Below are 27,215 nucleotides of genomic sequence, written 5' to 3' on the forward strand. Positions count from 1 at the left end.
GAATTTTATTATTTTCAACTATTTGGATCATCGTGGCTCCCACTCTCCTTCCCTCCCTTTTCCTCCTTCCCACCTTGTCACGCAAACACAGGCTTTCCTCACACAGCCTTGTCTGCCTGCCGCTCTGCTTCCTTCCCTTCCCTGTGCCGCCTCACCCTCGCTTATCACGCCAATTAACATTTTTAACTTCTGCCACTTTTCCCCCAGTGCTTTCTTCTCCTCTGTGTCCGTCTCACTTTTGTCTTTCACATAGGGCTGGGCGATTAATCAAATGAAAAATGCTATTTCAATTCATACCACTAGTAATTCTTACATGACAATGTTTCTCCTGTATGCCAGGCTGTTTTTCAGTAGCCTAGAATGCAGTAACTAGTTGTTGTTGAAATTTGAAACTCTACTTTTCCCAGCAAAGGGCATCCCTCTTACGCTATTTCTTGTGGGTATAATTAGTTAAAAGAATTATAATGTAAAATATCCGGAGTTATCATTTTCAAATAACCTGGCAGTGTCTTGTTCATTTTAACCAACCACTCTGGACAGTTATATTCAGGGATGTCACTAGGATTTAAAGACAGGGGGTGCTTAGCCCCCACGGTATTTCTAACTTGCGTTTTGTTACTGTATTAGAGCCACACTTATTTCAACAACCAGTTAAGAAACCAAGATGTTAACACGTAAGAAGTGACAGACATATCCTCTTCTTCCATTTCTACACTGTTCAACAAAAGTTACTGTAATGTTAGCTTTTAGACACATCAAAGCTGCATGGGGGAATTTACTTCGGCCAGACTTTGATCCTGATGAGTTCTTCTGTAAGCAATGACTTAAATGCTATCTGTCTGCTCGTGTAAATGTGTGATAAAGTAATAGCATACTACTGTATATCTAATTCCTCTCTCTATAAGATAAGTTGTCCAAAGAATGCTATTTAATTACACTAATTGCTGCAACTGCACTGTGGATTGGTTCAATCAGAGTGTCATTGCATACATTGCATACAGTATAACCCAAGAACCAGAATTTTAAGGCCTACATTTAGGCAACATTTACATATTTATTTAATTTATCACAGCCAATGAATGCTGTGCAGTGTTGAAAAGCATGAATATAGCTAGCATATATAATAAATATAATGAAATAATTTAGTTTAGGCTATGCCTTAGTGCCTAGACCTGCCAACAAATGCTTATTGTTAGAAGTAAACAAAACACCCCACATTTTAGACCTATAGACCACTACTGACCTCAATCACGCCGGCTCCCTCAGAATCAACTGCCCTGCCAATCTCCTCCTTCTCTTTCTCTCTTCGAATAAAATATCTTCCAATATCCATCTGCTCAATGAATTGAAGGATACACTGGTACAATAGCATTAACAGGGACCCTATGACATTTAGTTTTCACTGACAACATTCTATGGGGACTGATATTGTTTTAGAATACTATAGAGATAGGCTATATTATTGGCAATGAATAAAGAGCTGTGGACAGCTTGCTAGGTTAACTATTTCTTGTATTTTGTTCGTTCACTCTAGGTAGACTATTGTTTTCCATAGCAAACCAAAATATCCCCTTTCCTTTACCTCAGTAAAACGTAGCTAAAGGTAAGCAGGTCATTAAAACTTACAGTTTCACTCTGTATCACACACTACATGTAATCAATCTTCCTTCACCATTCATCTGTGTGCGTGTAGTAGCGAGTTCAGACCAAAGAGTAATGACGAGATGAGATGAATCCTTCAGTTACTTGCAACGCTCTGGTCTGCAACGCTCTGAAAGCTGCCAGTCCACACCAATGCAACGAGACGTTGCATCATCTTGATAGCACGACGACTCTTTGTACTTCCGACTTTTCAGCTATTTTGTAGCTGGATATATATAATTTGTTGCGTCTAAATATGAATGGGGATACGGTTAGTGATAATGAGATGCTTGATACAGTTGCAGAATCTTTGATTCTCTGCTTTGTTTTAATGCCGCTTGGCTCTCTTCAGTAGCTCGTGCACGTGGGCGCTCGTTGAGCCTCTAACACTGCCATTTTGACCAGCTGACAGTTGTAAAATAGAATTAAAACAGACACACTACACACCGACACACAGATGAATGGTGAAGGAAGATTGATTTACCGTAGTTAGTGATACAGAGTGCACTGTAAAAAAAATCTAATTATTATTGTTGTTCTTATTATTATTTAGGGGCGCTTAGGAACATTTTAGGGTAGCTTCAGCACCCCTAAAATAGGCCTAACGACATCCCTGGTTATATTTAAACAAAATGCACAAACACATGGAACATAAGAAATGAAAACAAAATGAGTCTAAAATCAATAAATATGCAAAGAGAATTTATCTAACCCCAGTTCTAGCACCATTTTGCTCATACTTGATAAAGGGTCATATTCTGTTGTTTTTAACTTACACTAATATAATGATGATGCTGACAATCAAAAGCATATAATGTTCACACACAATGTTCTGCTCCACAGTAAAACACCACATATTTAAACAATCACCACGATTATCACCACAAAACACAATGTGATGAAGCTATCAAGGCCAAATAAACTTTCCCAGATGATCTAACAGAAAATCTCTGCTCTCTAACTGCCAAACTAGAGCCTTATTCGGTGCATCACTATGCCCAGTGAGCTCCTGCAGGCCCAGTGACATTATATATGCAACATTTTTATTACATGTTTTTACTAAGAATTGGGAGAGAAAATTGTAGTACCAGTTCTATGTGAGAAAGTCATGATTTCCCTTTCATCCACAGTCATGCAGCCCTACTTTCACTTAAATGTATCTGTCAGCATTCGAGGCGTATAAATCTTCGGAAGGAAGGAATGGGCTGATACACTAATTAGTGTGTGTGTGTGTGTGTGTGTGTGTGTGCGCGCATGCATGCGTGCGTGCATGTATGCTGGTGGTGAGCCTAATATCAGGAGAAGCTTTTCTTGGCAATCAAGCTTCGCTGAAAAGCCCACCATCTCCCTATGTGTCTCCTGATTTGGAAAATTCACCCCTAAGTAAAATCCTGTGTGGCTGTGTGAGAGTGCATGTGTAGGTTTCATAAGAGCTCAGTGGAGAGAGAACATGAATTATAGAGAACTGAGCAGGGTCTTAAGCATCCGGTTTGGAATCTCACACGCAAACCTTTTTTTTGAATGGCTTCAGTCGAGGCTCCCTGTTTTCTTTCTCACACGTTTGATTCTTTACGCCTGATTTAGTTCAGATGATACAAGCTTTAATGACATGACCGTGCGGCAGATGTATTGCCACGGCAAATGTTTGTCAGACATTTATATCAAGACAAAACAAAAGAAGGAAAAGTGGGAAAAACGTCTGAAAAGCAGAACAGTACAGAAATCTCGTGTAATGTAACATCAAACATCTCGTTCTCCGTCTTTCCTTTTTGTTGTTTTCGATTGATTCTTTATCTCTCTCTGCAGCATCTTTTCTCATCACCCTCATTTCCTCCCACATTTCCTCCAGGTTTCCCCTTTTATATATAGATAGCCATGGCAACACACACACACACACACACACACACACACACACACACACACACACACACACACACACACAAGCATGCACACATGAGTGCATGCTTGTAACCTTTCTTGATTACCCCTGACCTCTTGACCTGTAATGACAGCTGCCACTTTGATCAGTCAATCACCAATGCGGCGCCACCCAGGTTCTCAGTGGGGCTGCCACTGGCCTGATAAAATCCTCTGATAGGCCCCTGCTGATGCATTTCCTGTTTTGGTATTGCTTCTTCATTTTTTATTTTCTCCACCAGCTGGTCCCCACATTCCTCAGAGTCAGGGAGGGGGCAGAGGCATTGCCTGGATGTTTATGTTGCATGTAGGGATGTGTGTGTGTGTGTGTGTGTGTGTGTGTGTGTGTGTGTGTGTGTGTGTGTGCTTGTTTTACTATATTCGTGGGGTCCAAAAACCGGGGAATACAGTATACTTGTGGGTTCTGCACAGCCTTGTGGGGTCCAAAATGCTGGACCCCACAAGGTTAAAGGGCTGTTTGAGGGTTAAGACTTGGTTTTAGGATTAGGGTTAGAATTAGGTTATGGTTAGGGTGAGGGTAAGGGGCTAGTTAAGACTTGGTTTTAGGATTAAGGTTAGGCATTTAATTGTGATGGTTAAGGTTAGGGTAAGGGGCTAGAGAATGCATTATGTCAATGACGGGTCCCCACAAAGATAGTGAAACAAATGTGTGTGTGTGTGTGTGTGTGTGTGTGTGTGTGTGTTAGCCTAGATAGTTAGGTCTGGGGTCGAGAGGGGGTGGAGGAAATGCTTGAAATTGGGGGGGGGGGGGTGTGAGGGTTGTTTACATGCGTTGAGAGAGAGAAATGGGGTACATTGTGGGGGTTGGGGGGAGAAGAGGGGGGTGGGGGGGGTGGATCATTGAATGACATAGATGGAGGGGATAATGATAGTGAACAGCTGTTTATGTGTGTGTATTTGTGTGTAATGGGGGGTGGGTGGTTGAGACAGGCGAGGTTTAGGTGTGATTTGGCTCTAAGGTACAGAGGTTGGCGTCTTAGACAGAAGGCTATATGATTCACTCTTTGTTGTTATTACTAATGTCGACAGATTTGGTTGTGTTATTCTTGGCTGTTATTGTTGTTGTTATCCTCCGAGTGTCCAGTTCAAGACCAGATGGATGTAAACGTCTTTGTGGGTGGCTGGGTGTGTATTTAGATAGTGATGATCTTTTCCTCAGAGCTCTGTTACCAGGGTCCAATGTCTCCAGTAGCAGGCCGGGAGCAGACATGCCCAGACATGAAAACTACCACACACACAAACACATACACGCACGCACACACACACACACACACACACACACACACACACACACACACACACACACACACACACACACACACACACACACACATTCTCACCCTCGGTTTGTCTCTGGGCAGAAGTACAGTATATGCCTATGTATCACTGGATGCTCTGCACTATGTACGTCAGAGGGTCCCTGCAAAAGATCTTAAAGTATTTTCAGAGCCAGTGTTTACCCACCTGCCTGCCTCCTGCTCTTTGTCCCACAAAGCATGTACACACTAGGGCTGGGGGTCTCTAGGTACCACACAGTTACATATAAGTCTTTGCGCATCTTGATGCATCTTAAGTACTTTTTCTAACTGTATGACCACATTAACAATACCATAATTGTTGTTTGTCCTCAGTGCATGGAACTGATTAGGATGTTCCTATCTACACATCACTTCTTTGCTTAAAGTGGACACGAGTTCATGCAGCCTCCTGATTTAAGGGTTGTGCTCATATGTTGTTTTGCATCATAATTAAAAATAACACATTTAAAATAACACCAAGTCAGCGCGCCTGCGTAGAACCTTCCTTCTATTTCTCTCCTTAGTAGCGCGAAACCAAAACATGTCGAAGCGAACAACAAAAGCTTGTCTGGACAGATGAGGAGGTGGAGTTGCATGTTTGTTTGATGATGACCGACACAGTCGACCGTGATAAGCCACAGCACAGCACCCACGGGAGCACTACCAATATCCTGAGCCTCGCAGCCCTTCAGCCGCTGCTTGAGAGCGAGAGGCAGCAGGCAGAGGAGGCTGAAGCAGACCCTCCTCTGCCCGCTGCCACTCGCTCTCTCTCTTTCTCTTCATCCGCAACGTTGTAGCCTACTCTGGCAGCTGGCTCAAATGAATAGCCTATATATGGTCATCGAACTATAACAACCTTATCCACATTGTCGAAATCATTTAAATATTGACCCATTACATTGAAAATCTTTTAGATAACAGGAGCCTATAATTTCTGTACCCTACTCCGTAACAACAGACTACCTGAACGCCTTTTTCTCATCTCTCTCCACACCGCTGTCTTCAGACTTTTGTGTTTTTACCCTTTAGACGGGAACACGACGGTGGAGCGTTTTTAAGATTTCCATTTGAGTGCCAAAAACGCTGTCGCCGTATAAACGAAAGGCACATCCGATAAAATATTTTGTTGTTTTCACCCAGGAGCGTCATCGTGTAAACAGTGCCTTAGATTGCCTACCTAAGTATGAGGGATTCACAGGAAAATGTTTCATGTAATCCAATGCAATTTTGTCCAGTTGATAACAGCCTTGCTGTTTACTGTTGACTGTCTTTACATCAAAGCAGAGCTGTATTTAGTTAATGCTAATGCAAACGGAACATATCTTTCCTTTTTTTTAACTACTTCAAATTAAAAGCATTAAACTGGTGAAACACTGCTTTCATTGTGAAGCAGCCACCGTAAAAGCAAAGTGGTAGCCACTTTGTCTCAGCAACGTACAGTGGGGAGAACAAGTATTTGATACACTGCCGATTTTGCAGGTTTTCCCACTTACAAAGCATGTAGAAGTCTGTAATTTTTATCATAGGTACTCTTCAACTGTGTGACGGAATCTAAACCAAAAATTCAGAAAATCACATTATATGATTTTTAAGTAATTAATTTGCATTTTATTGCATGACATAAGAATTTGATACATCAGAAAAGCAGAACTTAATATTTGGTACAGAAACCTTTGTTTGCAATTACAGCGATCATATGTTTTCTGTAGTTCTTGACCAGGTTTGCACACACTATAGCAGGGATTTTGGCCCACTCCTCCATACAGACCTTCTCCAGATCCTTCAGGTTCCGGGGCTGTCGCTGGGCAATATGGACTTCAGCTCCCTCCAAAGATTTTCTATTGGGTTCAGGTCTGGAGACTGGCTAGGCCACTCCAGGACCTTGAGATGCTTCTTACGGAGCCACTCCTTAGTTGCCCTGGCTGTGTGTTTCGGGTTGTTGGAAGACCCAGCCACGACCCATCTTCAATGCTCTTACTGAGGGAAGGAGGTTGTTGGCCAAGATCTCGCGATACATGGCCCCATCCATCCTCCCCTCAATACGGTGCAGTCGTCCTGTCACCTTTGCATAAAAAAATCCCCAAAGAATGATGTTTCCACCTCCATGCTTCACGGTTGGGATGGTGTTCTTGAGGTTGTACTCATCCTTCTTTTTCCTCCAAACACAGCGAGCGGAGTTTAGACCAAAAAGCTCTATTTTTGTCTCATCAGACCACATGACCTTCTCCCATTCCTTCTCTGGATCATCCAGATGGTCATTGGCAAACTTCAGACGGGCCTGGGCATGCACTGGCTTGAGCAGGGGGACCTTACGTGCGCTGCAGGATTTTAATCCATGACGGCGTAGTGTGTTACTAATGGTTTTCTTTGAGACTGTAGTCCCAGCTCTATTCAGGTCATTGACCAGGTCCTGCCATGTAGTTCTGGGCTGATCCCTCACCTTCCTCATGATCATTGATGCCCCACGAGGTGAGATCTTGCCTTAAGCCCCAGACCGAGGGAGATTGACCGTCACCTTGAACTTCTTCCATTTTCTAATAATTGCGCCAACAGTTCTCACCAAGCTGCTTGCCCATTGTCCTGTAGCCCATCCCAGCCTTGTGCAGGTCTACAATTGTATCCCTGATGTCCTTACACAGCTCTCTGGTCTTGGCCATTGTGGAGAGGTTGGAGTCTGTTTGATTGAGTGTGTGGACAGGTGTCTTTTATACAGGTAACAAGTTCAAACCGGTGCAGTTAATACAGGTAATGAGTGGAGAACAGGAGGGCTTCTTAAAGAAAAACTAACAGGTCTGTGAGAGCTGGAATTCTTACTAGTTGGTAGGTGATCAAATTCTTATGTCATGCAATAAAATGCAAATTAATTATTTAAAAATCATACAATGTGATTTTCTGGATTTTTGGTTAAGATTCCATCTCTCACAGTTGAAGAGTACCTATGATAAAAATTACAGACCTCTACATGCTTTGTAAGTAGGAAAACCTGCAAAATCGGCAGTGTATCAAATACTTGTTCTCCCCACTGTATATTAAACGTGGTTAGGCTAAAAAAAAGATCTATTAGAAAAGAAAAGCCGCCTACACACGGTAAAACTGCGAGGTAGGGCGCAGAGCAGAGAGGCAAAGCGCAGAGCAGGCATACGTTATCATTGCTTCTGGAATTGGTTGCGCCTTGAAAGGTCAGCGGCAACGAGTTCAAAGTTCAAATAATTCAAACTTTGAGCACAGTGCTTGGCGGCAATTCCGAGCACGACGCCAAGTTGGGTGGCACCACTCTCCCTATAAGAAAATAATGGAATAGCCAACGCACAACGGTTTTACTGCGGATCATGTGTAGGCGGCTTAAGACCACAAAATCTAGTCTTATGACAGTATATACAGTAAAAGTATAAAGAAGCTGCCAGTCAGAGGCAAGTTAGTGATTATAAGTAAACCTCTGAATTCCGATTTAAGAGGTTTTATGCATCAATGCTGAATCAGTAATCGCACAGTAAGCAGTTAATTTCCCCATGACCACATATACATACACACAAAACATTCTGTAAACATTGTCCAAAATATTGTCTGTCTCCGTCATGTGTACCATAGGCCATTAATGTGAATGACATGGACACTCACACAAACATACACTGCTGCAAGCCAAAGCTGACCAAGTTATTTGGCTGTTGCTAAGCTGTGGAGGAGATGTCATTGTAATTGGAGGGAGGGCCGGGGTCATGACCCTGAACAAACCCACAGCAGGATGCTATTGGTTAGTGTTCTCCTCTCACTGCCACTTATGTCTTTTACAGAGACAGGGCGATTTTGCTCTTTCTCTCAGCTGTTACTTTGCTAAATGCCTTTCAGGCTCTCATTTCATCTCAACAACTTCCTAACCTGACTGTTTTAATTTACTTTTTCACTGTTTTATCTTACATCTTCCTATTGAATCATTCTTACCTCACTGCCTTTTCTGAGAGAACAACAGTCCAGTTTTGTCTACTTTTTGGTATTGACTTTCTTCACGCCTTCACCCTCCCTTCTTTCTCACTCTTCTGTTCCTGGAATGGTTTGTACCAGAAGGTCTGGACGGCGGAACAACAAGGCAGAGTGTGTGTGTGTGTGTGTGTGTGTGTGTGTGTGTGTGTCTCAATCAATGAGATAAAGTGAGAGTAAATGTGTGGCCCACCCAGGGGCCTGGCAGCCGGAGCTGTTTACAGTCATCAGGCTAGTCATCATCTCTTCTCCTCTTCCAATCCTTTCTTCAACTATTTCTTCTCTGTGATTGCAGATAAAAAAAGCACCCATAGATTATGCACTATTGGGCTATGAAACTATAGAGTAGAGCTCCACAATATGAGCACAGGATTCTCTGTAGGTGTGGGGTAAGATCAACAGTGGGGCTGTGTTGGACTGGACTGATACAGTTGATCTCTGTAGCTTTTTTAGGGCGTTTTCAGATTTGGCCTGAATACTTGAGTGCAAACCTAGGTTTCTGTCTTTTAGCCTTTCAGAGTGGAGAGTCATTACAGTGGGTTTTGTTAGTATACATGACGTAAGACCACTTTATAAGACTGCACTGGGCTTGGGCAATCTCTAATATTTTGAAATCATCCAATCTGGGTTACAAGAGATCGCCGATAGGCTACATTGAACATGTAATTGGACATAGCATATTATGCATATGCTGAGGAGGTTTCACTTTCATCATTTAAACTGGCAACACCGGCTCGGCTGTCTTGCCTGCTGCTTGGCTGGCGTGCTGACATGCTTCTGTTTTGCTAGCGTCTTGCTTCGGTAGCTTGACACAGTTATTTTTGTCATATTCTTCATTACAGCGGCTAATTATCCACTTTACATTTAAACCTAAGGTTCCACTAGTCTACTCAAACACTCATAGTGATCTCCTTTTAGTGACTTTCTAGCTAATCCACCGTTATTTACACGGTGTTCGTTCTGTTAGCTACTTTAGTTTAGCAGTTAGCGGTGGCTTCTCTCACTTTCCAGTTCTCTGTTAATCAGCGTGTCAAACGTTTAGCTGTTCCTCTGCCTCCTAATGTGATAATTATGTAATAACTGTAGTCCTAGGAGGCAAAGCTCAGCACCAGGGAAACTCGATCGTTAACTGCTGTATCTTAGCCCCCAGTAACTTTAATGGGTGCGGGCTGACCTAATGTAACGTTAGCTCCTGTCCCCTGGCAGCCGCCGGGAAGCCAGGGGGGCTGGCTGACTGTCTGAAAGAAGCAAAGCCCATCAGATGTTAGATGCATGGAAAAAAGACTGCAAACTCCTTTGTAATTAACGTTAAGGATTTAAAATTCACTTGTTTGTGCTGATTAACGTGGCTCAGTGGGCAGACTTACCGCTCCACCAGAAAATAAACAGTAGGGCGCAGATTCTAGATTATAGTTCTGATAGTAAGTTAGTTAAAATCGCTTTAATATACCACATGTGTAGGAAAACCCAATCACCGATCATTACTTCAATCTGCGATATACGACCTGATCGCCAATCGGCACAAGCCTAGACTGCACCACGTTTGAGCTTTCACACTTCACCAAACAGGGTCGGGTAAGACCTCTTCAACTGGCTGTGAAAAATACCCTTCCTACTTTTAGTTCTGTTGGTTTGTTCAGGTATTATTACAGTATAATTCAAAGCAAACCTGGTCGATCCACTTTTAACAGGGAATGTAATGTGAACTAATTACAAGAAACAGCCCCAGAACATTTTCATGAACATGTTGTCCATTGTTTGGTCATTTCTTCATATGATCTTATTGGTACAAGGAGATGAATGTTGACATCGGATAGCCAGCAGTTACTCATGCTTGGAAAGGCTAGTATAACAAAATGAACCAAGGGCAAACCACAGCCTGTACTGATCACTGTAGTCAGCTAATTCTGTTTTATCTGGTATGAAGACCAGAGATTATGCCCTTATTTTTTTTTTTTTTTATAGTTCTTTAAAAATAAAAAGAAAACATGTTTTGGGGAGAATAAAACTACTCTGGGCTGATATTTCCTAGTAACCTTACCAAAAAGGCTCAGGATGCTGCAAATGTTGGTATAATATGAAAATGGCTGGTGGATTTAAGACAAAATAATAATGTATTGAATGAATCAAATTTGAACATATGTGTCAGTGGCCTGTTGATCTTTACATTGTTAGTTAATTTCCTAACCTGGCCTGGGACACACATTCATACGGTTTGATAAAGTACTGACTTTAACTTATCATTGCACTTACAATAATGAGCGCAGCTGTCCTCAATTTAGGTCATCGTGTCATCTCATTTCCTTTTTTTCCTGCATCCACCATGTGTGTGTGTCTGTGTGTATGTGTGTTTGTGTGTGTATGCGAGCGTCAGTCGCGAGGGGAACGGAGCTGCAGCCCCGCCCACTGCAGATAGCCGACAGGATTGAAACGGCAGCGACTTTAGAGTGAAAAATCGTTACAGCGTACATTGATGTTAAAATGTATACAGGTTGGCAGGATGGTCTGAAATGTTTTGCACGGTCTTTCGCTGTACATTTTGTTGGTAATGTGAGATGTTCGAGTCACATACGCCTCTCTTTATAACACAAACAAGGAAATGATCAACCCGTTCTCACTCCTGCTTGGTCATTGGCTCTCAAAGTGCACGTGGGACTGCTGGGATGGTTGAAGTCGCTGGAAACTTCAGGTTATTGGTCAAATTTGCGGAAAAGTTGCGGTGATTGGTCAAAATTGTGAGTCGCACCAAATTTGCGGTGATTGGTTGAATTCGCGTGAACTGGCGCGATCGCGAAATCCTGGAGGGACTGACGAGTTGTCGAAAAAGAGCATGATGCATGCTGCAGTCAACAATTCCCTAGTTAAACAAGGTTTACACACACACACACACACACACACACACACACACACACACACACACACACACCTACTACTACTACTACTCAAGTTGTCTCTGAGCTTTGCCAGGGTTTACCCCACCACATCGCCACACTGCCACCGCAGCCGCATAAGCCACAGCCTCATGAGATTTCTTACCGCGTCGTCAACACTTCTCCGTTTCAGTGTGCGGTCCAGATTTGGCCGTACTCTAATGGCAACCCCCAACATCTGGTTGATTTGTATTGACTGCTTTATGAATGGCTCTATCTTCTGATGCCTTCTGGATTGTCCCTCATCAATAAAAGGGATATGTAGTTTGTCTGACTGGCTGGTGTGAACAGCTTAGTTTCACATTTCCAGACCACTTAAAGACTTTTCAGTCTCTGTGACCAGATTTAGAGCTCCTGTGTTTTTTAATTTGGTCAGTTGCGGTCATTTAAGAAGTCAGCGTACCCCACCCTTCAGTCACATCTCAAGGTTTTCGAGAGAGCACAAAAGAGAGGCTGATTTCAGGTCGTAAAAGATGGATACAATTTTTAAGTTGTCTACATTAGGTAGGCACCATTAGACCTCAAGAGTAGGTTTACGGCTGTTAAACAGTCTTCAAAGTAATAAAATGTTGCTCCAAACTGATTTCATTCCAGAGCACATAAAATCGGATACCATGGAGGCTGTCCTGTGGATTGAGGAAATCGGAAAATGAAGTCAAACCTACTACAATGGGGTTGAGTAATCATCTTCGAAAGCCTCTTTTTTGTTTTTGTTTTAAGTTCAGATTTGTAGCATAGTTCTTTTCTGTACTTACTGTGCAGCCCATTCAGAGGCATTTAAATGCTGATGTGTATCTGTCACATGGCAGTGTCTGGTCCTGGTCCAGTCCGGTCCAGTCATGTCCCGTATGTTTTAACTCTCAGAGCAGCAGGTTGAATCAGCCTTTTGTGTCCTCAGTTGCCTACTGTGCCATAATGTTCTATTCAGCTCCAGGTCGGAAAAGCACTGTGCACCGGCACCTTCCTGTTTTTATCAAAGACATTTTAATACATCAAGCCAGAACAACTATGGCTTTCATATTTCATACTTAAATCTAAGCTTATGAATAATAAAAGAGTCACCCCCGTCACATTTTTCCTGTATTGATTTCACATGCATTCCAAGGTTGCCGAAACACATTTGTCAATTTTTTCAACATTCTTCTATTTTTTTTTTCTTCTCTTAAGCGGGAAATTGTTATACACAAACACACACCAGGACACTCCCCCACCCCCCCCCAAATCCCAAACTACGGCTTTTTTTGTTACAACTGTATGCTACAGATTAGAAGCAAAGGTCAATCAGAATACAGTTGTCCATTGTGTGACTCTTTCCATCTCTCACCTGGTCTTCTCTCTTTTCACTCTCCTCTTTCCCTCCTTCCCTCTGGGGCTACAAACAGGATTACTTAGGGTTTGTGTAAGACTCTGTTGTATCCACACGAGCGCGCGCACACACACACTAGGGGTGGAACGGTACACAGAAGTCACGGTTCGGTTCATACCTCGGTTCAGACATCACGGTTCGGTACAATGGAGGGAAAAGCAAAACAAAAATGCAAAAGGCAATTTTTTTTATTGTTCATGTCTCAGGCTGTCCACTGAGCTAGCTGTAACAGCTTGAAGTGTATAAAGTAAGATGTAAACAGTAAACAATAAGTACCCTGCATCATCTCCAGACTCCATCTGTAACTTGTAAACAAAATAAGACAATCAGTTACTAGTGTGACGTGGGAGACCAGCACTGTTCTCATATGTGAATGCACAGAGCAGGGATGTTAAAAGAGCAGCTTCGGTTACACAGAGCAGTTGACAAGTTTTGGTGTTAGCTTCACATGCTAACGGCGAAGCTAACAGCTAACGGCAAATAGCAGAGCTAATAGCGGAGCTAACAGCTAATACAAGAGCAAACAGCTAATACCAGAGCAAACAGCGAAGCAAACGGGCCGGGAGGCCATTTGTGGTCGAGGCGAGAAGGGATACATGTCAGCTACGTCAGCTGGTTGTATATGGAAGGGACTAGTTTGCTTCGTGTGGACTCACTGGACCGACTGACTCGACATGTAGGCGGAGCTCGGGAGCTTCAGAGCTAAGGGCAGGGCTACAGATTAGGTGTCCCTAAAGAACCGCGTGTCTAACAGTAGTTCCGCATTACATTAATTAAGTTAAGTTTTATTTATTTTTATACCATGTATTCTCCGTGTAAATTCATGTACCGAACCGAGACGCCCGTACGGTTTCGGTTCAATACGAATACATGTACTGTTCCACCCCTAACACACACTCACATACCAAACCAGGTTTGGTTTAGGGACATTTCACTGGAGTACATTTGTATCCTTAAGGCTTCCACCAACTACAGGCAAGCAGCACATACCAATAAATACACAAACCATTTTCTGAATGTAACTGCTGTGAAAACAATACGGGCACACCAGCTGTCCCCAATTTGACAGATGTCCCCAATCAACTGGTTAAAAGTCTTGACAATGGTCCCCAAATGACACAGTGCAGACCGACATCCTAAATACACGCTTCCTGGAACAGAGCATGACATTAAATTAGAGCTTAATAAGGAAACATACACACAGATGGGGAAAGTGAGATGGGTTGGTAGTGAGTCAATGACAACATTTGCCTTCCCCTCTTAACACCCCCAATGTTTCTCCTTCTTTTCCCATTGAAAGGAAAACTGTGGGTGTAATGGGTTGTTCATGTGCGTAAGAGGAGCATGTTAACATCACTAGCAGTGTTGGGCCTCGTCCCAATATTCTTGAAAGGCAGCTTGCTTCAATTGGGAGCATGGTGAAGATGATGGCAGAGCGAGGAAACATATCCACTCCTACAATCTGTCGTGTAGGATGCATAGTAGGTAACAGAAAACCCTTGTACATAATGCCTGACTGTCTTGCTCCACTTTTGTCCTTTTTGGCCAGGCCCTCGGTCCCTCATACACACACTCTCTCTCTCTCTCTCTCTCTCTCTCTCTCTCTCTCTCTCTCTCTCTCTCTCTCTCTCTCTCTCTCTCTCTCTCTCTCTCTCTCTCTCTCTCTCTCTCTCTCTCTCTCTCTCTCTCTCTCTCTCTCTCTCTCTCTACACACACACACACACACACACACACACACACACACACAAGTAGAGAGAGGCAGACAGACACACAGCACATTGCTCTGAGCACAAAGAGGGGGAGCCAAGGGGACATGGGCTTTGCCTCTGCTTAAGTGCGATGTATATATTTCAAACAAAAATAAGAATGCTCTCTGCCAGCACTTTCTCTCACTGCTGAAATGTGTCCTGCAGATGCCAAACACATTGTTTAATGAGTCTCAAGGCTTTGTTGATTTCAATCTCAGGGCTTTGTTTTTGTGAATCGAGGGCTCTCTGAGGCCGGTATTAATCTTCGCCATGTGTATACACAAGGTGTCCAGTGCTGCGCCGTATAACTAGGAATTGTCATGCGACAAGGTTTGGTTCAAGTTGGGCGAAGTCTTGTTTGGCGCACTGCTTCATTGTTTCCCTCCGTTGCCAGGTCTGGTGTTTATACTGCTGTGGTAGACCCCTTCCTCAGTCACCCCTACTTTCCTCTTCCTCCTCCCAAGTCACATCCTCAAATCGTCTACACCCATCTTTCTCCCTGCTGCCTCCTTGTCCTTCTCCTGCAGCAAACTTCCCTTGGCCTGGACCAGTGTTTATGTTCTGGATTATGCGTTCCTCGATGGCAGTATGTGCGAGTGCAGAGAGACACAGAGAGCCTTGGCAGGCCAGTCGGTTTCCAGGTGCTTCTTTGGCTTCTTTGCCTGTGCCTGACTAAGCCCTCTCCTCCTCACTGGGTCTGCACTCTTGTCTCTCATCCTGCATTTCTGCACTCACTAGAAAACCTCCTGTAGTTTGCAATACAGGCGTTGCCGCAAGACAGGAACACAAAACCAGGGTGGTTTTTCTTTTGATTGAAGGTTGTGCATGTTTTGCTCTAGCTGCTCCTCAAAGCTGGTATCAGAGATCCAAATGGCCAGGTTTTAGAGAGTAACATGAATTCAAGTCTGTGTTAAGTATCATACCAAAATAGTACTTTCCATAATAGTTGTGTTTTGGATGGTTGTATGTCGTTAGATGCCTGGTCACGCCAGTATTGTCAGAATGGACATGTAAGGCCCGATTGTAGTTCACACACATAAAGACTGGGTTGTGGTTAATATCTTAAAGCAGTGACCTCCTGATTTCTGTAGGCTAAGTCCCAGCCAGTCTCTCCCACCAGGGTGTCTTGTTTTTCACTGAAAACCTCCTAATTAGGATTAGTCCGTAACTAAGAAATGCTTGTGGAAGGTGGACTGTGGTCTCTCCAACAAATAAAAAGAAAATAGACAGTGGCTTATTAGGGCTCATTGTTTTTGGCTTTAAGCTAACTCATTGTTGTTGTTTTTTAAATAACATATTACAAAAATCTAGATCGGAATTGGAACTAAAAATACTTTTTGCAGCATTAGCATTGTGTAGTTTAACTATTTGTTGTTGTATTTTAATCTACTTAAGGGACTCTGGCACATGTTCAGTAGCTCATTTGCATGTTCTCCCCATTACTTCACATTACATAACTTTGTGTTAATAGAAGCATATTATATGCTGTCATTTTGGCATAAAGCCTCTGCTATTAACAGTGTCCTCTGGCAGCAGCAAACACTATGCATGTTGGATGCACATAAAACTCAAGACAAAATAGGGTTTCAAACCAGTCTGCTGCTTTTAAAAAACTTGTTTTTCTCTGTGAAACTTGGTTTAACCGGAAACAATGAGCTTTAGCTAAGCCAAATTTGGTGCAGCTCATTTCGGTGCGTATACACGTTTGTATGTAAGTACAACATATGTACTGTAAATAAGGAGCATCTCATAACTTGTTTGTGTGTTATAAAGCTCTAATGTGTATCCTGTCCTACTCTTTATTTTTTGTTTTAATATGAATGATATTATTACTTACCTGGTCATAACATACCATAACAAAACACATACAAACATGCACCTGAGCACACACATTTACACATTCACAAGTCTAAGCATACAATAATGATACCCAAGGTATGGAGTAGACAAGGCCAGCTCCATTCTGTATCTTTGGCTGAGTGAGCTTCATGTTGTCTCCCCCTTTGGGAATTAAACCATGCTATGTGGTAATTATATGCATGTTTCTCTTGGTATTTTGGGGGTTGGAGACAGACAAAGTAACATTCACATCAGAGCCAGACCATTCCTTAACGCCTACACACTGACCCCAAACAAAATATTTCACATTTTTAAACAGAATAGTTGATTGACAATTGTGTTCATGGAAGCAATTCATTTTATAGTGGTCTGCCTCTATTTAAAATAATTTAGAAGTTTGAGGACTTTTGTCATTATGGATTGGAAGCTGTTGTTTGGTGTAAACTACAATGTTAGTGATCATTATTTACTTTGGGAGCATTTGTTAGGATTAGCAGTTTGCACAAAATCCAAACACAGAGATAAAAATGACACATGTAAGTGCGCTTCATCATCAAAAGTTATGATCCGGCTTCATATGAAGTTGAGTCATTTGAGGACAAACGACTCAACTTTGATTTGGCTCCAGCTGATACTGATAACAGTAAATTTGTGTTGCCAGGTGTCTGGGCGAGGCTGAAGGGATAGGCTATGGATATGTGTGCATGGCTGCACCCACTGACCTGTTATTTGTTTTGTGCGTGGGTGTGCAGGCATGCATGTGTGTGTACTGTACTGTACTCTACGTTGGCCTGACAGATTACGGTTGGGCCAGTGATGCATTAGCCATGGCCAAAGATGGGTTGGTATGGAATAAATAATGGATACCATCCTTTCCCTCTGAATAAATCAAGACCAGAGAGATGAGAGATTAAATGTGAGAGAGAGTTGGAGAAATTGAATGCCAGAGAGAAAGAGAGCGTTTGTGTAACTGGAAGAGGAATATAGAGGGAGAAACCGTGTCCTGAATTCCAAATCAGTATCTCACTTCTCTCTGCAAAGAAAAGGGAAATGGTTAAAGGAAAATGCAGTTTGACTCTGCAGTTTGTGAAATGATTTTTAAGTAGAAAATAAACTAATTCCTCTTATTATTAGGTATTGACATGATGCTTTCTTAGCTTATTTTGCTCTTTTTTTTGCCTTTGCATCCCAGGCCCAGGGCCAGACGTTCACCTTCCCTGACATCTTCCCGGAAAAAGAGCAGATGCCGACGGAGGGCTCCATGGAAGAGATGCAGGAGAAGTTCATGGAGGACGAGAAGCAGAGGCAGAAACTCGACCCCAGGAGAGGAGGGGTCACAGAGTGGTTCGGACTCTGAGACAGCCCACTGACCAGGACCTCTGTGCTCATATGGTGTGGCGTGGGTGTTTCATTGGGAGTATGATATATTGATTTACAACGCGACTGTTGTGATGTCACTTCTATTTCTGTAAGAAATACTCACTAGTAAAGAAGAATGAGCATGTGTGTGGGAGACTGGCGACCTGTGTGTGAGAGAGAGAGAGAGAGAGAAAGTGAGAGTGTGAGTTTGTGCAGCTACGGTCCAATAACCCAAGCCAGAACAGAATCACAGGAGGAGGAGAGAGGCTCTTTCAGGAAACCAGCCCACCGTACAGAATCTCCATCACCTCAGATGACCTCCTCTCCTTCCTCCTCCCACACTTCCTGTTTCACCTCATTCTCCTTTTACCCCTCGTCTTTTGCACCAGTACCTCTGCACCTCTTCTTCCTTTGACTCCTTTTTCCTCAGGAGTTTCCTTCTCGTCTGTCGCCTCTGCTGTCCCTCTTTCTCCTTGTCCCTCCCCTACTCTCCTCTTCTTCTGCCACGCAGGGGAAGGGTATATTGTGGCATCCCTAGTTGCTCTGAGTCTCAGCCAGTTGGATCAGACTACCTGGACAACCCACATCCTTTCCTCTTTTATGAGTTTGCCTGGGATTAATTGACCACTTTAGGTAAACAACAATTGAGATGTTTTTTCAGCAAAGCAACGACATGGAATTTGCTGGAGTGTTTTATTATTTTGTGGTAGCACCTCTTGCCATAACTGAGAAAAGATTGTACTCAGTGTTTGTGTGTGTTTGCCTAGCATGCAGGACTTGCCAGTGAATCTGTCTAATTGTAAGTGCTGTTGGAATAAGAACTAATAAACGGTCACCAAAAGTGCTCTGCTTACTTTTTCTTGTGTTCTCCTCGCCTCATCTCCCATGGCTGCTGCGCTCAACAACTGGCACTTCGAGACGCTGTTCGCCACACAAGCTGGCCTGCGCATGTGCCAATGTGGTCTGGTAGCTGTTTTGACAAAGTAATGATCTGTGTTTGAATCGGGCCACTGGAGGACTGAGCGCTCTTACGGTAATAAGGGCCATAAAGGGGAGGGACCTCTCCTGGGCTCGCTCAGACCCTCCATTATGCTGAGAGGCTAAGGTTACAGTAAGTGTCCCCCAGCCGTGACCACTAATGCTGGCTGGCTAGTACAAAGGTCCAGTCCCTGACCTTACCCAGCCAACTTAGCTATCACTAAGGAGAATGTCAATATTGATCCTGTTGGCCCATTGTCTGCTGCCTGGAACCACTCACCCCCTGCATTGCTATAAAGCAATCGGATTTGGAACAAAACAAGCCTCCTGTTACACAGCCACTCAATTTCCTTTCTGTCTGCCTCACTCTCACTTTTTTCCTTCTCTTTCTCTGCTCATTCTCTCTCTGTTTCCCAGTCCGGACCTCCAGAGAAACAGCTGCTTAACCAACAGAGAGACTAAATAGAGAGACAACAGAGAACCAAATTCCTGTTCTCGCTCTCCTTCTCGCCTGAACTGACCCCACATGAAAGTTGAGAAATGAAGTTCTGGTATTTGCCAAGCATTAATCTGCCCCTGTTCTTGTACTGGGGATACCCTGTGCCTTCTAAAGTCAGATACACACATTTGTGCATACATAATGTAACGGGCATTGAGGTGCTGATATTACTCTGTTTAAAAAGTGAGATTTCCATGTCTTTATTATAAAGCAGGTCGAGGTGCTATATAAATACTGTAAAAGTATCAAAACGTTTAATCCACACAGAAATGCACACAGCCTGTATTCAGAAACTGCCTTTAAACGGGACGTCAGCGACTGCTGTACAGTTGAGATGTCACAACTATGCTATATGTAGGTAGTGCAATGACGGTGCAGAGACTCTGAGAGGCAGATGCGGAAGACCCGGAAACCCTGACCAATCAGTGCAGACTAAAATCAAGCGTTTCAGGGAGAATTTTCAGCCAGACTGTATAAGAAAGAATTTTTTTGAATATTAAAGCATATAAACATGTTCTAGTAGAAACCCAAAATAGTATGCACCTGAAAATGAGCATAATATGGGATCTTTAAGGCCTGCTGCCACTGGTGATTATGTAGTGTTATGGACATTATGGATACTGCTAGTTCACAGACAGACTTGCTGACACAGATAAATGTCTCTTAGTCATTTTAGCTCTTAATAGAGAACAACTAATGAAAAGAAAAACATACAGAGGTTGAAGGAGTAAAACAATAAATGAAGCCATAGACAGATTGAGACATCCAATGTAAGATGATATTCTCTCTGCCGACTGGTTTCTGAGTGATTCAAATTTTTATGGAAGTAATGCTTTTCTCAAAATCATCAATACACATGATATGATTTTTACTGACAATCTAATGTAGCATATTATTCTAATCAATAACAATGTTACATGAGCTAAAGAAGGATAGAATTTCATTTTTAAGTGACAACATCTGTGGAGGACCTGCCGAAATTGCGTAGTGTTTGGGTCTGAATAAAACGGATGATTGTTTCTCTTTCCAGAACAGAACACAGGTCGACCTCAAAACTCAACATTTACATTAAAAACCTCAGGTGGGATAAAAGCCAAATCACATTCCTTAAATGTGGACACAATCAGTTTATATGTTGAGAATATTTGCTGTTACTGTGGTTTCTAAAATTACCAAAAGTCTTGTATTTCTTTCAGCAGTGAAGGAGAGCCAGGTGACCCCCATCTCACTGCATACAGCAGCAGAAAGCTGAGTTAGGTACAAGATGAGGTAGTTTGATGTGATATGTGTCTTTCTATGAAGTGAGCTTTGGAGACACACCATGGTGCATCATCCTGGCTGCAGATCTTGAGGGCCATCAGGTGTCTCCTTATGTAGCAGCCTTTTGACTTTAAGATCTTTTCTGAAAAAGTGATGCGAGAACTGTGTGGCAGACTCTGCAGAACTCTACAGAGGTCATCCTAGTCAGAACAAAAAATAATATTTTAACATTTATTTAATCACATTTGAATTGTTTTGCTACCCTGATTCCTTAATGCACTTGATTGTCCTTCGTGTTAGATCCAGAAAATGCCGAACGAGACCCAAGGGATTCCTTTTTATGAAGGTATGGTAGAGTTTGAGAGGGATTGTAACTCTTCATTAGGGGAAAAGGCACTTTTTTTGTAATTTTCTTTTGACACTTTTGACAGAGAAGTGATGGGAAATGAGGGGATATAGAGGGGGATGACAGGCAAATGATATTGCAACTACATGGTTGAATTCCTAGAGTGGGACGCACCGGAACAAGTGCTTTTAAGCACAAATAAATCTTTAAATGTTTAGTGGTGTGTGTTGATTGATAAATGCCTATAATAAACTATCAATAAATGGATTAAACATGTCAGTCATACAATGGATTTCTTAAAAGAGGAGCTACAGTTTATCCAAGCAGATGTTTGGAGCTCCTGTAGGAGCAGATCAGACCGGTCCTTGCTGGCAGAGACCGGTCAAATCGCTGTCTCTTAAAACCTAAAGTGCAGACTCGTAAGTGTTTTTACGTTTTTCCCTTTTGGAACTTTTTTCTTTTTCTTTAGTAGAGCCAAACCTGTCTACACTGTAAATATTCTGCACCAACTCCACTGCTGTAAAAATTAATGACTACTTCAAAGATCTGTCTGAGCTACATACACTTCTCCTCTCGCCCTCCTCTCACCCTCCTCTCTTCCATGTTCTCCCCGTACCTCACCCTTCTCTTCATACCCAATAAAAAGCTGCAAGCACAATGCTGCAAGCACAATGCCCCCCCCCCCCGTCCGGTCCATGCAGCTGGCAGCCGTCTCCCTTTTTGTTAACACAGTGTTCTTCTCTGCCTGTCAGATGATGCTGCGTGGCTGGAGTGTGAAGGAACAGGACGATAGAGGGATGGAGAGGAATGCGGCGAAACGAGCGAGCCCCACACATTCTATTTCCAGCTGAACTTGGGATGACTGTAGGTAGTTCCAGATTTATAGGGATCTATGTGTGCTGAAAAGATGCATCGTATATTGTAATGCACCAGAAGTCGTGTAAATGCAGAAGGGAGGGGAATGCGAACATGTGCGTGCGAGACACAGAAAGCCCAGGAAGGATGGAGTGAGAGAGAGCAGATGGAGGTGAGGGAGAAAGTGAAGGGAGTGAAAAAGAGATGACATCACCGAGAAAATGCTGAGCTGGATTCAAGGGCTCCTGGATGAAAGAGGTCTACTCCCATAGTGCACCATCTCTCTCTCTCTTTCCCTCTTTTTTCCTCTCTCATGAGATGTGCAGCGCAGGTCGTGTTCCTATCCCTACACGGTTAGTTAATGGAAGGTGGGTTGAATATTTTAAACAGCGCTTCACTCTCCTTCTTTTTCCCTCTATACTCCTCCCTCCCTTTTTTTTCTTGTTCGGTTGTGCATTAGTCAAGTGCACACATGACCCTGTTTCTGCTACTGCAGTCCACGCTTAGAATCTGCATGACATCATGCTGTATTTTTGGGATTAGTGGGATGAGTGGCGCTATAGTGAGTGTCCTATCTCATTCTCTTTAGTCTCCCTAGGGGGCAGATCTCCTCCTTGCTGGCTGTATTAACTGCCCACTTGCAAGGGAACTATTCACCTACGGATGCTCCACTGCATCATGTTAAGGAATTCAGATCAAGTATCTTACAGTAAAACTGCTGATAAAGTGATGTTGTACTTTATCTCATTATTACGTGGTTATTGGGCCCGTCCTATGGCTGTGCTTGACTGTATGCAAGAAAGAAAGGGAAAGCTTCATATTTGTAGTCTGCTTCAACTTATAATAGCGGTTTAAATTGAAGGCTTTGTTGCATACATTCACACAATTCATCGCTAACTGTCTGTTACATTACACAGTCTACAGCTACACAGTTACTACCCCTACCAGCCTCTTGTGCAGACACACACACTCCCACACACTCACACTTGTGTTCACTAAGACAACCGTGGTTGCCTGCTGAGGATTCTGACGGCCTCTTTTGGACCAGTGCCATACACATTCCTCCTTCCCCAGGTTGCCATTGGTTTATCTGAGCTCAGCCAGTGCACTCTGTCACCCCTTAAGTGTGTGTATATACTGTACTCTATGTGCATGTGTGTATCTGTTTCAGTGTAAGTCCATGCATTTTTGATTTGATTTGATTTATTTAATTGTATCAAGAATGCCTTACTCATGAAAAGACATCAAATACCATCGAGGATAAAAACACAATAAAGTCCAGGACTTATTTCCATTGTGGTTCTCAATGTACAGTATGTACCCTTGCATAAAAAGTTAACATATTCTGTTTTTCCAAGAATTTACTACACACACACACACACACACACACACACACACACACACACACACACTAGCACACTAGCACACAGAGACACACATACACACGTGATGCTCGTGTTCATGCCCCATTGTAAACCACTCACACATACTTAAAATGTACCCTGATGTGGGCCCTCTGTGTGTACACTCGGTTATACTGTATTCACATCTATACACTTGTTGGCTCAGAGCCATGAGCAACAACTGAAGGAGGACGCTGTAGAAAACATGTGGACTGGCTGTTTATTGTTGCTTGGATTACAGAGAATCAGAATGCTTTACTCTTTAAACAAGTCTTTTCTAATATTAGGAAGGTATGACGGATGATCTTCTATTGTGAATATACATAAAACACACTGATTTATGTGCAATTTGCAGCTTTTTGTGACCAAACAAAATCATAATTAGTTTTTACATTGCAATTACACATGTTGACTGTCAATAAACTGCATTAATTGACAGTCGGTTTGAAATGAATGGGATTTAATTTGATAACATATATAATGCACATTTTGAGAGATATGTTTTGCCATTCCTAAAATTGAAGTTCACTAACAAGGTTTTTTAATCAAAATGGCAACAATAATATGCAATACTTTTATTTCACCTCATCTATGTCTGAAGGACTCTACTTAATATCATTTTGAGGTACTTGTACTTTACTTGAGTACAGTGGTGCGGGAAGTATTTAGGTCCTTTGCTAAATAGCAATACCACACTGTAAAAATTCTCAAGTACCAGAAAAAGTCTTGTATTTAAATCGTAACTTAAGTAAAACTACAGAAATATTATCAGCAAAATGTACTTTAGATATCAAAAGCATTAGATAACAATTATTATTAGATAAATATATATTATATATGTTATTTTGTTATTATTATTAGTATTGATGCATTAACATCTAAACAGCAATTTACTATTGTAGCATGTCAAAAGTGCAAATTCTGAACACTTAATATTCATTGGGTTGAAGAATCAATAACAATGCATTGTACCTTATAAGATTATCACAGATTTTGTGTGTAAAATCTCTATAGCTGTCAGAAAAATGTAGTGAAGTGCAATATTTGCCACTGAAAAGTAGTGGAGCTTAAATATAAAGTACAATAAAATATAATATAAATGCCTCAACATGTTACTTTTTTTAATACAGTATTTAATTACTTTCCACCATTGCTTGAGTATTGCCAGTTTTCATTAATTACTCCACATTTTAGAGGGAAATATTGTACCTTTTACATCATTACATTCATTTGACAGATACTTGTTGCTATGCAGATACAGAACTTTTATTTACAAAAAAACATATGACCATTTTATAATGCACCTAAGGGGATATAAAGTAGTTATAATCAGCTCCACCTCAAACGGCTGCAATGTTAAAATGCTCCTTACATGTAATGCATCAATAATAATTCATTATATGATAAAAATAACATCAGGAATGGGGACATTTTTATAATTTATGATTTTATTTTGGATCTGAATGGTTCTTCCACCACTGTTTGTTCTTAGGATTTGTCAACATCTTTCCCTGGTCTGGTTTGTGTGAAGCATCTTTTTGTTTCCATGCTTGTCCACACAAAGGATCAATCAGTGAAGCCAGCATGGTCTTATTCTGGTTTCTTCAGCAGTTCTGGGGCTTAATAAAAGCTCAATGCTCAATGTGCTTCTCCAGAGATCCTTATCATCTTTGCCTGTCACAACATCAATTAGGATCAATTAGAAGCCCTAACAATAGAAGATGGCCTTCATCACTAAACGGGCAGAAGCTGGGTCTTCGATCTGTGTTTGCGCTGAAAGATTTGTTTGTGGTGACCAAGAGAGGGAGGAGCCATCGGCCATTGTTTTTTTTGTGGCATAGTGTTTGTGAGGCTTACGCACAGACGTCTGCCTGAAAGAGGGGAGGAATTTCTTCTGACACTCCATTTCAGCTTATTTTCTATCAACACAATGCTCCTCTGCTGTTTGGGTGGTCCCTGCCATGGCCAGCTGTTCAACACATACATTAGCATTTTAAACAACTTAATAACATTGATACGTACGTAAGAAGAGCAAAGGAGGACAGGGGAGTTGGTTTGGTTCATTCAGCATGTGTGTGTTTCAGGGAGAGAAAGAGAAGGATTCAATGGTTGAGTTAAATTGTCATAACAGAGTAACAGGAATCAAGTGGGGCCTGGCCACCCATCTGGACTACATAGCATTGAGTCTACACACATACACATATGTGCACTAGTGCAGTCAGCGAACCCCTCACTGGTGGAATCATACTGGCTGGAGGCTGTGCCAAGTCAATAACACAGACTGATCCCTGATGCTGAACTTCCTGGAAGTCCCTGCTGTTCTCAGCGCTTCATGTACCTGTTCACCGCTCCAGCTGCCACCTGGCTGCACGGTGGGCTGGATGGGGATCAGTGGGTCTATCACTGCTCTGCGCCTGCCTGCAGGTCACTCCGACTTGAAACACGGTTCAGAGAACAGAGGAGAGACCATGGGAACAATGAGCCTCAGAGATTGTTCAGTTCATTTCCTCCAAGCAATGAGATCTTCTGTACTTTAACTCAACTCTTCGCATCACGCGGGGACCAGAACCTCTAGGTTAATTGTCTGATTTTATGATGGAGACCGTAGCAAGGTGGGTGGTGATGGTGTGTGTATGTGTGTATAGGGCTAACCCAGTACATGCTAATAAGATATCCCAAAAGGGAGATTCTTTAAGGTCTAATGTTGTGGTCTACTGTATAACATAAATCTTGTTTATCTGTGTTTTAAGCCCCCAACATCTCTAGGACTAGGATTAGGCAATGGTTATGGTTAGGGTTAGGGTTAGGTGCCTTGAAGTCAATGGTTGCAGCGCTGCCTTGAAGTTGATTAGGCAATGGTTATGGTTATGGTTAGGGTTAAGGTTAGGGTTAGGGTTAGGTGCCTTGAAGTCAACGGTCGCAGCGCTGCTGCTGGAAGGAGACGTTGGGGGCTTAAAACACCATCGAGCATAAATCTTAGGCTCCACCTTAGCTCTCATTGTCAAACTGACACTAGTGGAGGAGCTGCAAAAATTCTGCCTGGGTTTTAGTGCCCCTATTGTTTACACACAAACACATTCTCAGACTTGAATGGCCTTTATTTTGTTGATCCTGGTCATTCACATTGAGCACGTTCGTGACTGATGTACAAGGGACGTATGAGTGAAGTGTGGTAAAGCAGGAAGCGGTTAGGAAGAGTAATTAGGAAAATATTTGAGAAGGTGAACTGGTGAGAGACAGATGGGCAGAGAGAAAAGTAGAGTGAGATTTTGGGGATTAGGAGGGAGGGATGGATGGTGTAAGACAACTCGCCGAACTCATCTCTGGTTTAAATGGCTTTTGACCACTGGCTCTTTCTTAAAGCGTCTTCTCTTCTGTCTTACATCTCGTTTTACTGCCAGCCCTCAGCTGCGCAGTGCTTACGTCAGAGAATCCAACTGTTAGGCAACACTTAGCCAACATAATGACAGAACAGCTCACCCAGCCGAAGATAGATCAGCCTTTTCTGGCTCAATTTCAACCGGCGCGCCTGGACTCTTGTGGCCTGGATTCACTCGATGGGGCTCGACTTCCCTGGCCTAGGTTTGACCATTAGGGCTTGATTAGAGTGGCCTGGGTTGAGTAGACACTAAGCTTGAAGAGTATGTCCTCACTGGCTCTGTTTCAACAAAGGGTACTCAACTAGTGCGACCTGGATTTGACTGTCTGTCTGCCACTAATGTGGTCTGGGTTCAGTAGACAGAGCTTGACTTGTATGGCCTGAGTTCATCAGATGGAGTC

The 27,215-nt window shown here is 42.5% G+C and overlaps 1 protein-coding gene across 1 annotated transcript in view; it reads left to right on the forward strand.

The window, feature by feature from the left end:
* Positions 1-18,938, forward strand: part of mrpl23 (mitochondrial ribosomal protein L23) — a 55,656-nt gene extending 36,718 nt beyond the window's left edge. Inside the window, exon 5 of the mRNA XM_078257547.1 lies at positions 17,928-18,938. Coding sequence (XP_078113673.1) covers positions 17,928-18,092 — 165 coding nt within the window. The 3' untranslated portion in view covers positions 18,093-18,938. The remainder of the gene's footprint in view (positions 1-17,927) is intronic.
* Positions 18,939-27,215: the final 8,277 nt, after the last annotated feature.

Source organism: Sander vitreus, chromosome 8, assembly GCF_031162955.1.
Source record: "Sander vitreus isolate 19-12246 chromosome 8, sanVit1, whole genome shotgun sequence".
Lineage (NCBI taxonomy): Eukaryota > Metazoa > Chordata > Actinopteri > Perciformes > Percidae > Sander > Sander vitreus.